At 45.4% G+C, this 17811-nt stretch overlaps 1 protein-coding gene across 1 annotated transcript in view; it reads right to left on the bottom strand.

The window, feature by feature from the left end:
- VPS53 (VPS53 subunit of GARP complex) overlaps nucleotides 1-17811 on the bottom strand; it is an 898950-nt gene that overhangs the window by 781464 nt on the left and 99675 nt on the right. The window contains exon 4 of the mRNA XM_085649360.1: nucleotides 7815-7881. Within this exon, the coding sequence (XP_085505486.1) occupies nucleotides 7815-7881 (67 nt within the window). The remainder of the gene's footprint in view (nucleotides 1-7814; nucleotides 7882-17811) is intronic.

Below are 17811 nucleotides of genomic sequence, written 5' to 3'. Positions count from 1 at the left end.
GTCAGTGAGAGTCAGTCAGAGAGAGAGTGAGAGTCAGTCAGTGTCAGTGAGAGAGTCAGTCAGTGAGAGTGAGAGACTGTCAGTCAGTGAGAGTGAGAGACTGTCAGTCAGTGAGAGAGAGAGTCAGTCAGTGAGAGAGAGATTAAGAGAGTCAGTGAGAGAGTCAGTAAGTGAGAGAGTCATTCAGTGAGAGAGAGTGAGAGTCAGTCAGTGGGAGAGAGTGAGAGTCAGTCAGTGAGAGAGAGATTGAGAGAGTTAGTCAGTCAGTTTGTCAGAGAGAGTCAGTCAGTGAGTGAGTGAGAGTCAGTGAGAGTCAGTCAGTGAGTGAGCGAGTCAGTCAGTCAGTGAGTGAGCGAGTCAGTCAGTCAGTGAGTGAGCGAGTCAGTCAGTCAGTGAGTCAATCAGTGAGTCAGTCAGTGAGAGAGTCAGTCAGTAAGAGAGTCAGTCAGTAAGAGAGTCAGTCAGTAAGAGAGTCAGTCAGTAAGAGAGTCAGTCAGTAAGAGAGTCAGTCAGTCAGTAAGAGAGTCAGTCAGTCAGTAAGAGAGTCAGTCAGTCAGTAAGAGAGTCAGTCAGTCAGTGAGAGAGTCAGTCAGTGAGAGAGTCAGTCAGTGAGAGACTCAGTCAGTGAGAGAGTCAGTCAGTGAGAGAGTCAGTCAGTGAGAGAGTCAGTCAGTGAGAGAGTCAGTCAGTGAGAGAGTCAGTCAGTGAGAGAGTCAGTCAGTGAGAGAGTCAGTCAGTGAGAGAGTGAGCGAGTCAGTCAGTGAGAGAGTGAGCGAGTCAGTCAGTGAGCGAGTCAGTCAGTGAGAGAGTGAGAGAGTCAGTCAGTGAGAGAGTGAGAGAGTCAGTCAGTGAGAGAGTCAGTCAGTCAGTGAGAGAGTCAGTCAGTGAGAGAGTCAGTCAGTCAGTGAGAGAGTCAGTCAGTGAGAGAGTCAGTCAGTGAGAGAGTCAGTCAGTGAGAGAGTCAGTCAGTGAGAGAGTCAGTCAGTGAGAGAGTCAGTCAGTGAGAGAGTGAGAGAGTCAGTCAGGGAGAGAGAGTCAGTGAGAGAGCGAGTCATTGAGAGTCAGTCAGTGAGAGAGCGAGTCATTGAGAGTCAGTCAGTGAGAGAGCGAGTCATTGAGAGTCAGTCAGTGAGAGAGCGAGTCATTGAGAGTCAGTCAGTGAGAGAGCGAGTCATTGAGAGTCAGTCAGCGAGAGACTCAGTCAGTGAGAGATTGAGAGAGTCAGTCAGTGAGAGTCAGTCAGAGAGAGAGAGAGTGAGAGAGTCAGTCAGAGAGAGAGAGAGAGTGAGAGAGTCAGTCAGAGAGAGAGAGAGAGAGAGTCAGAGAGTCAGTCAGAGAGAGAGAGAGAGAGACAGTCAGAGTGTGAGAGTGTGTGAGTGAGTGAGTGTGTGAGTGAGTGAGAGAGTGAGAGAGTGAGAGAGTGAGAGAGTGAGAGAGTGAGAGAGTGAGAGAGTGAGAGAGTGAGAGAGTGAGAGAGTGAGAGAGTGAGAGAGTGAGAGAGTGAGAGAGTGAGAGAGTGAGAGAGTGAGAGAGTGAGAGAGTGAGAGAGGGGGAGAGTGAGAGAGTGAGAGAGTGTGTGAGTATGAGTGTGTGAGTGTGTGAGAGAGTGAGAGTGTGTGAGAGTGAGAGAGTGAGAGAGTGTGAGAGTGTGAGTGTGAGAGTGAGAGTGTGAGAGAGTGTGTGAGAGAGTGTGAGAGAGTGTGTGAGAGAGAGAGTGAGAGAGTGAGAGAGTATCTTATTGATGGTTGCGCCTGCAAATGATGCAATGTTGTTTGGAAAGCAAAGTGGTTGTGTCCTCGGTGTCATTTTTGTAAGAAGGTTTGTAAATAGATTTAATTAACACAACACAGTAGAAATGCACCATATAAGGGGAACATCCTAGCTTAAAACAGGTATTTCTTTAAATGTGCTTCTAAATGTGCATTTCTAAACGTATAGGCTCTTTATTTGTAGTCTCGCACAGGTGCATGTCAAAGACTATAAACATTGGAAAACATCATCAAAAGTTTGAAAAGGCTTCATGCCGTTTGCAATCCCCATTGTGCTGCCTGAAATTTCGCCTTATCTGGTTGATGAGTAAATGTATCCTTTACATTGTCTGCACATTTTGGTTTGTGAAAAGATTGAAGCGAGCACAAGGGCGCAGTGGCTCAATGCTCTTGTGAATTTATACTGTTACAACCTCAGCCCAAGGTTAGGAAGCAACTAACAAGCCGAGTGATCCAGTCACATTCCGCATTGTTTCCAGTTCACATTTAAGGAGATTAAAATGATGGCCCGATTGGTAATTGCTAGGAATAATAATAATTAATAATATTATCATACTTAAGGATAAAAAGAAGACAAAAGAGTGCCTCAAACGCAAATAACCTGTTGCAAAAAAAAAAATAAGGGGGTAAAATAACGCGTGCGTTTGCAATATATGAACAAGGACAAAAATTATGGGAACAGAAAACAAGCGCGGCCGCAAAGTGAAAGTGACCGCGCTTTTTTATTAGTAACATGATCCACAACAACAAGGGAGGAATGCAGCTGCCACAAAGCACACCGCTGCTAGCTCCTGACACCAAAACGCCATGGGAGTAACCTTTATACAAAGAGGTGGGACATGCACCCGCCTTTGGCCATTTGCGTGCTTTCATTATTGAAAACCACACGCAAAGGCCAATAGAATGTGTGGGAGTTACCAAACCCACACAAAGAACTTTTGGGGAAGTTTGGAGTGCTTACAAGAAGCCTCCCATAGTGCAGCGCATGCGCGCTGTGCTAGGCTCGACCTAAAAAAGGATGTATTGAATACAATAAGGGAAGGAAAGAAACAATATGAAATCCTTCCTAACAAGTGTGCCTTGCCCTCAAACTAGTACGGCAAGCCACTAAAAGCCAAAAATATTCCTGGAATTTAAAACAGTCCAGAATGAACCTACAAGCAGGCTAGAAAAATAAAATGGAAACCTAGGGCAGATAACAGCTGTGCTAACTCCCAGAATCTTGCAAAAGCTAAAGTTGTAAGGAAGACAAGATACCTAGTCAAGAAACCTACCTTGAGACAACATAACATTAGTATTGGAATCAGATACTCTGTAGGAGGTCAAGTCAGAGACAGAACCAAAATGTTTGATGAACACAAAGATTTTCAATAATTCTTTGTCTTGGTCTAAGCACTAGATATGGAAACTAATCAAACAAACTTCTCAACCAGTAGAACTGGGAAGACAGCATGACAGTAGCACTAAACACTGCCACCATGACTGACTTTTCAACAGCACGAACAAGGTGCTGACTTACCATGTTACAGCCCAATTTACCAAACTGCATATTACGCTGGACCCAGGTAGCCTCTGCCACAGCTTACCACTTGCATGGTATTTTACACCATATCCTTCAAATGTTCAAACAAATCCACAACAAAACATAGGAAAACAAATGTTTTGAGAAGACATCTCAAGACCTAAAAAAAACCTCTATATGACTGAATGAACAGAGGAGAAATAGGTGAAAAGCAGAACCATACCTAAAAGAGGATATTCTGTAAGGCAGTAAACAACTCATTCAGCAGTGGATTCCATACTAAAACTTATAAAACCACATTCAATGAAGATCTGACTAACAGGCTTCGTGTTTTGAGGTGGGAGGGGGAGGAAGAGGTCTCAAGCATTATTGGGGAGGCAAGTAGTTCTTCACTCACAGCATTAGACAGTAAGGGGGGCTTAAAGACAGTGTGGGGAGCCAGCAATACTAGACACCCAAGTGCAGATGATGTCACAGAAGAGTGTGCATAGCCCACAATTAAACAGTCATGGCTTTTGTAGTTCTGATTGCCCCATGAAAGAAAGGAATTTCTCTATTATCCTGGAATGTGAACGGCCTGGGTAACTGATTGAAGACAGAGTGATGCCATTTTTCTTAGGAATGCAGAATCCGTACCTTGTACTCCTACAGGAGAGACACTTGGTTGGCAACACCTGTGGGAAATTGATTAGAGAGAAATACAAAGTTCTGGTGCACTCTGAATTTTTGACAGGACTGCAAGGGGTTGGAATCCATGAACGCAGATTACTCCGGCTCATGGTCTCTAGGACTTGGTGCGATACAGGACAGGGAGGGGATGCTAGGCTGTCGCAGTGGAGATGCCCAGTATCGGAATCAAATAAGTTGGAAGAAGGGGCGGGGGGGAAGAGGGGAAGATCGTGGGTCACGAGGTATGGGATGTACTTTCCCGGCACTTGGTGCATAGGAAACGCTAACCTTTGTTCTGCGGGTCCATACTCAGCGGGGAACCGCTCCAAGGGAGTTCTAGTCTATCGCAACGGGGTGGTCTGCCACCATAAGGGAGGACAATAGTAGATAAATAGGAGGAGAGAGGCTTGAGGCGACCCAGACGAGGGAAGTTGAGCGACACCATATAGATGAGGGGACACCGCATGGATCATTTATGTGGTGGCGTGTGGGCGCACAATCTCTTCAGGCACACAAAAATGCACTGCTAGGCATGTGTACGGAGATGTACAGTGCGGTCGCCATGGTAGAGGTATTGGTGTCAAGTGTGGTTCCGGTACCTCCATCGGTGTACGGGGGCACGGGCGGGTGGAGGGGAGGGGAGGGAGAGCAGGTGTTCTTAACTAGTACAACAGATCGCCGCTATCGATCAAGCAGTGAAGTCAACAACATTTTGGAACAATACAAAGACACCTCAGTAAACTAGGTATACAGTGTGACTGAATTTGAATCGGCATGATTGACTTTCTAAAAGAGAGGGCACACTACAATACAATACAGTGTATAGGATACTCAGCTGCCCGTTGATCAGGTGGTGTCTTACTGTTCCTGTGGCCACATGTTCAACTCTAAGGGGGGGCCATCAACCTCAGCCATCCGCTCCAGACGCCCTACGCACCTGTTCAGGCTCCGTTATAGGCTTCAGGGGTGAGCAGGATTTGTCTCTCTGCGGGTAGAGCGCAAAAGTGACCGCCGCGCGGAGGCTCTGTCTTCATGTGTGCGAGTTGGTCTGTCCTGATCCCTTCTGCAATGCCAGTTTACTCCAGAGGTCCATCTCTTGCTCTCCGAAGACTGGGAGGGTCAATGCGGTTGGAAAAGTTCAGAGTCACGTAGGTGGATGTCGATGTCCTGTTGTGCTACTTTTTCCAAAAACCGGTGTAGGTCCTGTGTCATAAAAGTCCCTGGAGTTGCCATCCTTAGTTATGCAGAGCCTCACAGGTTCGAAGAGGCTATATTTTGTGTTCAGTTGTCGAAGCCTGGGCCTAAGGGAAAGGAAGTCCTTGCGGCGCTCATTTGTCTCTTTAGAAAAGTCTGCGGTTATCCGTATGCTGTGGCAGTCGTAGGTGAATATTCCATGGGTGCGTGCTGCAGCCAGGATTTGCTTCGTCTGATTGTGGCGTAGAAAACAGACAATGAGCGGGCATGGACGCGCGTTAGAGTCCTTACGTGCAGGGCCTATGCGGTGGGTCCGTTGAATTTCTAGAGGTGGGTCACAGGTGGCCCCGATGAGCTTTGGAAGGGTATTTTTCAGGAAGGTACCAGCGTTGGGGCCCTCAATGGACTCCGGGAATCCAAAAAAAATGGATATTGTCCCTGCGGCTGTGGTCCTCCAAGTCAACAAGCTTGCTGCAGAGGAATAGGATTTCCTGATCCCGGTCGTGTACTGCGTTCAATTGGTCCTCTATCACTGTCAGCCTCTGATCCAGCACCTCAGTTCAGGTATGGAACCCAGCTAGGTCCAACCGTATAGATTTGGCATCTTCCGCCAGCTTGGAGATGTTGGAGTCCATCCCCTCCAGTCTGCGACTGACTGAGGAGATTTCTTGAAGTCTGCGGTCCATGGTGGCTCCTGCTGCAGGGGTTGTTGAGGATGCTTGGGGAAGGCTCGCCGAGGAATCACCGGTCTTTTTGGCCTTGGTGTGCGGATGTTTAAGCGCCTCTGAGAATTTGAGCTGCCTGGAGGTCTTACTCCCGGTTTTTACCATGAACATTCGCCCTGCGCTGCTGTGCAGGTCCTGGCACCAACCTGAGGGGAGCGTGGGGGAGCACACACCCCAGTCCGCTGCGGTGCTTGGGTGTACACTAGGAGGTCCCGGTGGTTGAGGTAGTCCGTATTTCGCCCTCCGCAACCTCGTAGTTGTGAGGGGTCAGAGCAACGCGTTATCGATGCATGTTTCACACGATGGGCCACCAGCCAGAGAATGGGGGGTGGGTGACTTCAATTGTGCCCAGGCGCTTGTCTTGGTGTGCGCAGGTCGCTCAGAGATGTACTTGTGCCAGGGATGAGGCAAAGGACCGTGACGTCCCAGCAGGGGCAAATGTTGAGGCGCCGATCTGACTTTAGTGCGCCTATGCGAGCTGTTCGCGGTGGGGCTCTGGGCGGGTGGATGTCACTTACTCTCGGCGCCAAGAGAGCAATCCTCAGGGCGCGACAGCGCTCAGCAGGGCTCAGGGAGCAGGCTCGGCTCAGGGGGGCCTCAGGCTGCTGTGAAGGGCGAGGTCGAGCACAACTGTCGCTTTGACTCCAGGCCCAGGGGCCGCTCGTCTGTCTTTCTTCCCCGCCTGGTGGTCTGCAGTGTCAGCGATGGGACCGGAACCTTCCAGAGGGCCCCCTCCTCTAGGCCCACCGAAGTAATGGTACCTTGCCGCCTCCGGGACACCACATTCCCCGCTCGGAGACTCCCTCGCAGCAGAGCTCTCCGCCTAGGCGGCCATCTTGCACTGTGGCCAGACCACGCCTGCCGTGTATGTATTTTCAAAACCAATTTTTTGTTTAAGCAGCCTGCATTCTTTAAAGGAACTGGTACTGTTCAAGAATAATAAATGGATTCCCGTCCCCTAACCAATGCTTGAAATAACAGATCTCCCCACCCCTGCCACTAATCTAGGTCGCTTGACATGATTCTCAATGGGGAAGGAGTACCTAGGAGAACCATTCTCCTTTTCCGCATAGGTTATCACCTACTTTGAGGTGGCGGTAACTTGACAATGATTTGAGACTGCAGTTTCGGTTGCAAACCACTGATACGTACCATACAGATTAGCGATTAGGAAAAAATTTCTCTTTTCCACCATTTCCTAAATGCGATTTGGTATGGGTTACTAAACCCATTTTTACAAGTTGGAAATATACTTCCAACTCACAAAATGGGCTTAGTACACTTTACAAAACTATTTTGCATTCACAAACCCTGTGAGTTAGCTGTACATCTATCCCAAACATTTGATTGCACAGCATGTGCTCATATGAATGGAACGGAGCACTTGTCCAATTGAGGAAAACATCTGGATATATGTCGGTTACAGAAGACATTGACAGCACCACTGGAAGTGAACCCTTGTGATTTGACATATCTGACTCTCCATCAAAAAGATAAAAGCAATTAAGTAGCAGATATAGCAATAGCACAGAGTGGATCCAAAACATGTTCACATACATTGAAATCATCAACAAAAGCCCCAAAGAAACGGATATGGTTCTAAGCACTAGTCAGCGGAGAACAAAAACACAAGCTGCAGCAGTAACACATGGCATGGCACAGAGGGCGAAAACATGCATGGTGCAAAGTGTTGGGCTTTTGCAAATGGTTCCTGGATTCTAGCAGTAGAGGACATATAAGTTTGCGACTAAGACTTCATTTTATAGAAGGCCTGCAAATGTTTACAGTGAAATAATTGAAAACATATGGTACATACACGCAGATGTTGCATTTCCAATATTTTTGCTTGACATTTAGAAACGTTTAAATGAAAAATTAAGCATAACATAAATAATACATCCTGTGACAAAGGGACTCTCTCTCACGCTCACATACCTGTCGCCCATCCTGTCCCACGTTAGTCTGACCTCTCACCACCGTTCGAATATTGTCATCTAGCCGCCTGCACAGTAAACAAAAAAGCCTTAAATGTTATTTATTCAGCGAAAATAGACCCCGGCTATTTATTTCAATTAATTTACTTCCCCCAGCTGATGCTAAACCGAAAGAGTCCAAAGGTGTACAATGCATGAAACAAAACCCTCCGGAATATTCAACTAAATTCTGTCTGTCTAAATATAGGTCTGTATTATTACCATATTTTATGTAACATCGTCAGTTATTCCAACATCTGTAATGCGTGGAGGGAGTGCTGACCCTGGTAGAACTTATTTCCTAAGGAATGCAGTCAAGCATTATGAAAGAGGGTTGTAAGTTGCCAATGAGCTTCATTTTGGAAGTCTTGTGGGGCTAGCGGATCATATACCCATAGGGAACAGTTGTAATCACTAGGCAAATGTTAGGTGTTTGTTCTGTCTGGAGTCTTTGCACAAGTCCGGAGTTTGTGCCGGAATAGAGTGCGTTGCCATTGTCTAGTCTACTGGTGATGAGGGCCTGTGTCACCTTTTTCTTAGTGCTGGTGGGGAACCATCGAAGATCTTTTGGACAATGAGGATGGGGTTGAATCAGGCAGATGCGATGGATTTGACTTGGCATCTCATGGAGAGTTCGCTGTCCAGTATGATGTCTGTTTGAAGGGAAAGCACTTTTTTGTGGAAGCACAAAACTTCTGCACAATCCAAACATGTACTCCTGGCTTCCAACATGTGGATAAAGCCAAAACATCTCTCCTGATGATTCTGTTGTGCCAGACCATAACAATGGATAGGATACCATTCCGGAATGGTCTAGGATGTTAAACTCACATTGGAGACTTCTTTTGTGTGATCTGGAGATGTGGGGTGATGCAAGCTTCTTGGTAATCTGTTAATACACTCTTAGCAGTACACTCCATTTACTTACTGCCTTGTTTCACAGACTGGCCCAGCTGGCAACCATGAAAAAGGGGGGATTCCCTTGCAGCATCATCCTTTATTGATTTGGGGTTCCTCCTCGGTTAGAAATTTGCTGCCAAATATTCCCTACCGGAATTGCTATTGGAGATGGACAGGTCCTCAGTGACAGAAAACCCATCTGTGGCGAAAGTGGGTTCCCACACATGTCAAAGTCTGGAGACCGTGGCTGTGCCACTATAGAATCTTGACGTGTGTCAGATTCTAATACTACAGTCAATGATACCGTGGATACTTCATACTTGGTGAGCCTGGGTCACTTATCTACAGAGCTCTCACTTTTTCCAATACACCAGGACATCCCACCTTCAATCAAACAGGACTTATAAAGTGCGATTCTTGGTTTACCATTCTGTGAAGCCATTGATATGTGGTCACCTGGCTGTGTAATAGCCGAGCTCTTTCTTGGATGGCCACTTTATCCTGGTGCATCTGAATATGATCAGATCCGATATATTTCACAAACTCAAGGACTTCCCGCTGAGTACTTACTCAGTGCAGGAACAAAAACAACCAGATTTTTTAACAGATCCAGACTTGGGTTATTCATTGTGGAGACTGAAGACACCAGAGGAACATGAAATGGAGACTGGAATAAAATCGAAAGAAGCTCGAAAGTATATATTCAACTGCTTAGATGACATGGCTCAGGTGAATATGTCCACAGACTTGGAAGGAACTGATATGTTGGCAGAGAAGGCGGATAGACGAGAGTATATTTATTTGTTAAAAAATATGTTGACAATAGATGCAGATAAAAGGATTACTCCACTGAAGATGCTAAACCATTCATTTGGTACTATGACTCATTTATTAGATTTCCCACACAGTAAACCAATTTTGAAATTGTCTCAGGTGCAAGTGGAAGGCGAAGAGCTAAAGTATTTGCAGGAACTGTGTTGTATTAAGTGTCTGACTGTTGAATGGAACTCTAACAGGAGTATTAGTTCGCCATGAATTTCGAGTGAAGACAGTTTTTCCCACCGAGGTTGTAATGAATTTCAAAATGATGGGCTAATTATTGACAGATATAGAGGTCCCTGCTGTCGTTATGACTATTCATTGATTTGACACTTCTATGTACCTATATATAGACCCTACTATTTGACCGAGGCCCGGTGGAGCTACCTGGTAGCTGAAGAGGAGATGGGCTCTGGATTCCCCCTCAGACGTCACCTGCCCAGCCGGACTTTGAGCATACTTTTCTTTGTCTCTCTGTCGTATCCCCCTCCTTCTCCTTCACCCTACCCCATTCCCCCTCTACGCTCCCTTCTTCCCGTCGTCTATCCCTTTAATGTTTTCTGTTGAGACCTAGCAATTTGACCGATACTCGGTGGAGCTACCCGATAGCTGAGGAGGAAATGGACTGCGGATTCCCCTTGGCCGCCACCTACCCAGCCGGACATTGGGCAGACTTTCCCTTTGTCTCTCTGTCTTATCTATACCCTACCCCTTTTTCCCCTTCCCCCCCCCCCCCCTTTCCCTTCCTCACTCCATTTTCCTTTTGTTCCAGGCGCCTTAAAAGTTTTTATTAACATCTTTGGTAACTTGTAACTGATGTAAGTTTGCAACTATGTGGAACCTTATGTAAAGCGCTCTGATACCTTCGGGTCTAGCCAGCGCTATATAAAACTCTTTAAATAAATAAATACATCACCAGTGAGGGAATCCAGGTGCTGAGAACCTGCTGCTTGGGAGGCTTCAGCTGAACAGCCAGGGTCTGAGTCCCTTCCTGAATTCCAACAGAAAGGATAAGGTTCAGAGGTGAAGTGGGAGGTCGTTCCATAACTGCACAGCGAGGTAGGAGAAGGAGTGTCCTCCACTGTTGCTTCGGCAGATGCTCGGAGTGAGAGCGAGGGAGTGGGAGGGGGAGCACAGGAGTCTGGAGGTTTGGTGGAAGTTCAGGCGGTGGCTGATGTATGCTGGTCCTTGGTTGTGTAGGGATTTGTAGGTGTAGATCAGCATCTTGAATTGACATCCCTTCTGAATGGAGAGCATGTGGAACTTCTTGAGGTGGGGGGTGATGTGGGTTTGCTTTGGGAGGGCGAGGTTGTGTCTGCCTGCTGAGTTCTGTATGGTTTACAGTCTCTTCAGGAGGTGGGAGGTGATTTTTTTCTAGAGTGTGTTCCTGCATTCAAGCCGGCTAGTGACTAAGGCTTGAGTGACTGTTCGTTTGGTGTTGAAGGGGAGCCATTTGAAGATCTAACAAGGCATGCGAAGAGTGAGGAAGCAGGAGGAGGAGGAGACTGCATTGATCTAGATTTTCATGGTGAGCTTGCTGTCCAGGATGATGCCAAGGTTGCAGGCAAGGCCTATGGGTGAGGGCCCTAGGGAGGTGTTATTCCCAAAGATAAGCACTTCTGTTTTGTCTACATTGAGTTTTAGACACTGTCTTTCATCTAGTCAGCGATGGCTGTCATGCACCTGCGGAATTTGGCCATAGTGATGGGCGGATATTCTGATAGTGAGAGGATGATCTGGGGGTCGTCAGCGTAAGATCTAATGCTTAGTCCATGGGTTCTGACGATGCTGGTCAAGGGGGTCACAGAGTTGTTGAACATTGTAGGACTGACTGAGGAGCCTTGAGGGACGCCACAGAAGATGTTCTTAGGTTCCGGGATGAAAGGTGGTAGGCCGATTCTTTGGGTTCTTCCGGTCAGGATGGAGGTGATCCATTTGAGGGTGTCGTCTCGGATTTTAATGTGGTGAAACCTCTTTATAAGTGTGTGGTGGGATAATGTGTTGAAAGCTGCAGAGAGGTTGAAGAGGATCAAGGTTGCAGTTTCTCCCCAGTCAAGGAGGGTTCTGATTTTGTCTGTAGCAGTGATCAGGATGGTTTTGGTGCTATGGTTAGTGCAGAATCCGGATTGGGCGTTGTCCAGAAGATTGTTGTTCTCCAGGTGTTCCGTGAGTTGGAGGCTGATGGCCTTTGAGGACTTTGGAGGAAAAGGGGAGCAAAGAGATGGGTGGTAGTTCTTAAGTTCACTGAGGTCAGCGGACGGCGGACAGTTTCTTGAGGTGTTTGACCTCTGCATGTTTCCATTATTCAGGGAAGGTGGCCGAAGTGATGGATATGTTGAAAATGGCAGTGAGCTCACTGCTGATCGCCTTGCTCCCAAGGTTTAAGATGTGATACGGACAGGAGCCCTTTGGTGCTCCTGAGTGGACAGAGATCATGAAGGCTGTGGTGTTTTGAGTGGTGAGCTGGTCCCATGTGGTGAGCAGGTGGTCGGGGTGTGCACCTGTGGGAGCAAGGAGGCGGAGGATGTCGGCGGCGGTGGGTTGAAGTTTGAAAGTTTTGTAGATGGTGAAGATCATGTCCTGAATGAAGTCCGCCAGGGTGTCACAGAGTTCCTCGGAAGGGGTGATGATGTTTTCGATGGCCGAGGGGTTGGGGAACTCTCTGACGATGTTGAAGAGTTCTTTGCTGTGGTTGGAACTGGCTTTGATGCGGTCGGCATGTGCGCTCCTTTTTGTCTCTTTTAGGAGTTATAGGTTGAGGGATGTCTTGAATGTCGCTCGGTCTGTGGGTTCTTTGCTTGTGCGCCATTTCCTTTCTAGTCGCTTGCAGTTGCGTTTTGTGGTTCCCAAGTCCATGGTGTCCCAACTGCCCTGTGTGGAGGCGGTCATGAGTTTGGTGGGCTTGACGGGGCGCCTCTGTCAGCGCAGTCGGTGATCCAGGCAGAGACGTTCTTGACAGCCTGTTCTGGGTTGGCTGCGGTGTCAGTGTGAGAGGTGTTGAGGACATCGGTCCACTAGCTCTTTGATACATTATTCCAGCTGTGGTATGAGGTGCTGGGCGGCTTGGTGGCGGTGCCGGGGGATCCTGTGATGGTGAAGGGGATGATGGAGTGGTATGTTCAGATGATCTTGGTGACATGGCTGTCCTTGACTGCATCGCTGGTAGTGAAGATAGGATTGAGTGTGTGTCCTGAGATGTGTGTGGGATTGGTGACAAGTTGGGGGGAGTCTGATGTTGTTCATGCTTTCAGGGAGGTTGGCGGTGTTGGTGTTGTTAAGGTTGTCAAGGTGAAAACTGAGGTCTCTGAGGAAGATGTAGTATTTGGAGTCAATGGCGAGCGGGGTGATAAATTTGGGGATGGCGTCGGTGAAGCTGGGGCGAAGTCTGTAGTCGACGGTGCCTCTGGTAGTGGTTTTGCCATCAGCATGGACTGGTAGTTGAATTGTTCCATGATTGGATGGTATCATCTGCGGTGGTGGTGGTGCAGTGGATGATTCCTTTGTGGATGATGGCAATTCCACCTCCGTGTTTGCTGATGCGGTCTCGGTGTGCTATCTTGTATCTTGTAGCTGTCGGGCTTTGCTTGAGGTGATGTCAGGCACGGATGCGGAGTTGAGCCAGGTCTCAGTGAGGAAGATGAGATCGAGGGTGAGGGAGGTGATGGTGTCCCAGATCTTTGTGGTGTGACTGCACACTGATCATGCGTTGATCAGTGGAGCTGTTCTGAAGTGGTCATGGTTGGCGAATAAAGTATGGAAAACGTTGGACCTATTCATACAAGAGCCTCACCCAAATGCCCCCTTTGCAAGACCCTCTTAAGTTCTATATTTCTCCTATACCTTCATTCTTTACGACACACTATCTTGGCTTTCCTCTCCCATTCATATCTCCCCTCCCCCACTATGTATCCCTTTTTGGTTTCTTTTCTGCCTGTGAGTTTCCTTCGTCATCACTTAATCTCGTTTTTTTCTGATGGATTATTTTTTTTTAATAACAGATTTTATTTGGTTTTCCTAATGCAATATAGGCCGTACCCCTAAAAGTACCTGTAGAAAACAAAATGAGTCAGGACTACCATAGCATTTAAACAATTGTAACTCCTGCAGGTCAAACAATATAAACACGGTGCAGACAGTTCTAGATTCCAGTGGTTGTGTAATACGTACAAAGGCAGACTATTACATGACACGGAATGATTAATTCAATAAACATTTGCACGAGTGGCGATTTCTATCAGGGGTCCAAACTGATGGATTATTTTGATGCAAATTCACACGGATTATGTTTGTTTTTCTTTCTAATATCTCCATATACTACTCGATTTATTTGTATTAGTGTGTTTTGTAATGCACATTTGAATAGATCACTGCTCTTTTTTTCCCCACTCTCCTCCACAAGTTCTCACTGACCTTCAATGTATACGTTTTCTTTGTGTTACCTATCTTTGTCTTTGATGTTCCTGTCACAATGGTATTATGTGTGTTTTATTTCTCGTTATTGTTTATCTGATTTCTCATCTTTCTTATGTCCTTAAAAATCTCAATAAAAACGTACTGGAATAAAAAATTATGCCGAGGATCCAACACTGCCTACTGATTTACTGCTCCAGCTGTTAAACACTGCCATATGTAAAAGCATTTAACATAGTGCCGAACGAGGCGTCACCGTGAACCTGTTTAACTGAAAGAAACACAAATTAAAATCTCTGGTCAACTGCCTATTCGCACTAGCGGTTGTACATGTTGCTTACTAACTATGGTGCACTGCTGCCACCTTGTGGCGCGTTAAAGCATTGCAGCTATGCAACCTAGGCCAGAGAGAAAATTAATCATTGCGAAGAAACAAAGGAGGAAGGACCAAAACAGATAACAGCTCATTTTTAGAATCATTTATAAAAAATAAAAAAAAGTTTGTTCAGTGACTTATAAGCTTTCCTCTGATACCTACGGTGGTCTTTGAATTATGAGTTCTACACACATAGGCACAGGAAATGTGGCGGGTGTGGGGCTATAACTAACACACACACACACACACAAACAAACAAACGCACGCACACTCACTAACACCCCTCCCCCACCCCCAAAGATATTGGAAAGGGAAAGACACGGCGGACGAGGTGTGGGGGGCGATGGGGATAAAAACATCTCCTGAACACATAGTGTTAGCTGGATCATTTCCTCTGTTCGTCTCCTCTCATATCACTGAGGTGACAGAAGGTCATTGTTTTACAATTGTTTTATAGACTCTCCTGCTGTGCTACAGTGCCTCAGTGCAGCAGCACAGCAGGATGTAAAGAGAGGCAAATCAGCATCTGAGAAGACCCTCTGCTGACGGCCATGCTTACATAAATGTTCCCATTAGTTACTAAACAAACTTTTGAAAAGAAAGTGAAGGGCTTTTAAATGAAAATGCATTTGCACTATTTTCATTTGAATAGTAACAGAATCTGGCTAAATTTTGATGCTCCATATTCAATATTTTAGAAAAGGCTTATTTTTTAGTTCCTTGTGCCTCCCTCCACGACTTTACCTTCCGTCTTATAGGCAAATATTTACACTTATTAAGCTCGGTTTTTCATAATTAGCTTAGAGCAACTTTCAGTTCTATTTTTACTCTTATAGATCCAAAACTCAACGTTCCAGAATGCAACCATACTGTAGACGTGGTAAAGTCAAACAAAGCTGGAGCCAGGCTAGAGCCAGATGCCTGGCTCTGGCTTAGTTTGGGGTACTTTTCCAACCTTGAGCCCAGAAGGGGTCAACATTTCACAAGAGGGGACCTCATGACTACAGCCGCAGACCATGTAACATGGGAACCGCATTTGAATCCCGGCTTTGGCTCCACATCCTATGAACCACAGCAAATCGCACTGTGATGAAAAAAAGGTGCGTTTCGCAGTCTCTCTCTTGTGAAGAGCAGTTGTTTCCTTGGGCAGCATTTGCGCTATGCAAAACTATCCAGAATAAAATGTGGATTTTGCCTGTCATCTGCACTCTAATCTCATCCTCTAAGAATTACAAACAAAGCATGAACCTTTGATGTCAGAAAGAGAGAGCCAACTACCAGCTGACTTGCACAGTGTGAAACTGCAAAATCTGGGGTCAAACCCAACTTCCATTTCTGATCAAATTGTGTGATCCTAAGGAAATACTTTAGTTTATCGATTCTCTTTTATAGGTCTCACCAGCTGACAGCACAAGTGCTATCCGCTTAGAGGGGTATTTTTTTACTATAAAGGGATTAGAGCTCGCCCATTTATTACAATTTGTTAGCTTTATTGTTACTTTTCTTTGCTGCCTTCTAATTGGCCGGCGTGTGGCAGGCGTCACTTCCTTTTCTTTAAGTGGAGCATGGACCACACACAAATTGATTCATCTTAATTATTCGTCCACTGCTTGTGCTGTGAATCAGACACTATTTATTTAGATGCTGCACATTTTATATACATCTACACTATGTCACTTCACTCTATGCTGCTCTACTCTGTGCAATATCAATCTACGCCACTCCACTCAACTCTATGCCACCCTATTCCACATCACTCTACTCTACGCCTCTCCAATCTAAACTACTGCAGTCTCTGTTAAAACATCACATATTTTTCAGTGCATAAAAATCATTGGAACTGAGATCATGACTACAATTAAGGCAGGGGGAGAGACGTGGCAAAAAATTAACAAATTATTAAATATTAATTTTGCTGGCATTTGATTTACCAGATAACTTGTGAATACAGTTGTATTCATAGACCCAGCAGACCTTTTACCCCAATGTCAAGAGTCTTTTTCTGTTTAGTGAAATATGAGTCAAGTCTGTAAACTAATTCGGAAACAAAAAGATAGTGCGCCTGGTCCCAATGGCATTCCATTCGAACTGTATAAGGAAAATCCTGATATATGGGCAAAATATCTTACAAAAGTATTTAAGGAGATTGTCAGGACATTGATAATACCTGAAACATGGAAAGGCACATTAATATCACCAATATATAAAAAAAAGGGATTGGGCACAGCCTGAAAGCTATTGATTAATTACCCTACAAGACACAGATGCCAAATTATTTGCAGGAGTTCTATTATCAAAACTATCTGAATAGACAAAGGAAAAACAGATAATACCACCGAACCAAACAGGGTTTATACAAGGATTAGGCACCACAACAAACATATTAGTGCTATCAGTATTAATGGATAAATGCATTGCAAAGAAAAAACCACTGTATTTGTGGACTTTAAATAAGCCTTCGATTGTGTACCTAGATAACTATTGTGGCAAAAGTTGAAGGATCAAGTTATCCCACTGTACGTCTTAACATCAATCCAACTTCTCTACTCAGACACTGGGTTAGAGTTCGGAGGGGAGATGGTTCGTGTGTAACAAAGGAAATTCCTACTTCCTCAGGCTTAAAGCAAGAGTGTGTACTGGCCCCATTGCTTTTTAATCTGTTTTTATCAGACCTAACTCAAGCGTAGGATGAAGTGAATTCCTATCCTCCAAAATTAGGTAGCACTCAAATATCAAATCTGCAATCTGCAGGCGAAGTTATACTATTAAGCCAAACAAAGGTCGGGCTGCAACACCTGATAAATAGGATATCAAGGTACTCCCAAGAAAATGGAATGGTTATATATGAAACCAAGACAAAAATCATGGAGGTTAACAAAAATCCTGGATCAAAATATAAGCACAAATGGCTACCCGAAAAATTGCAATTAGAACAAGTAAGAACATATAAATATCTGGGAGTACTCTTTGATGATAAAGGAACTTTTCAACCTCATAAGGTTGATATGCAAAGGAAAGCAAACACCCTGTTAACTGCATTTAGAATCTTGCAGAAGTCATTAGGAGGGCTGAGTTACCTACCGTTCTTAAAAGTAATATCAGCAAAACTGTTGCCAACATTAACATATGGTAGCGAAGCACTGTGTGGAAAAGACTCTGTAATCATCAATAATGGCATGACAAAAAATTTTAAATCCCTTTTCTACCTGCCACACAACGCATCGTCAGCACAGATAAGAATGGAATTTGGGCTAACCAACCAGATAATTGCACGAAAAGGCCAATTTATAAAAGTGTCGAAAAGAATGAAAATGGATAGTGTAAATCAAATGACCAATCTGTTATGGCAGGAAATAAATACAAATCGTAAATCTCAGTTCGGGAAGTACTTATATGCTGCAATAGATGAATATTCAGCGAATACGATCTGGGATATGCCAACAACTACAGATTC

Source organism: Triturus cristatus, chromosome 3_2 (assembly GCF_964204655.1).
Source record: "Triturus cristatus chromosome 3_2, aTriCri1.1, whole genome shotgun sequence".
NCBI classification, from domain to species: domain Eukaryota; kingdom Metazoa; phylum Chordata; class Amphibia; order Caudata; family Salamandridae; genus Triturus; species Triturus cristatus.
The sequence above is the reverse complement of the archived record's forward strand: the minus strand, read 5'-3'. Positions and strand labels throughout refer to the sequence as shown.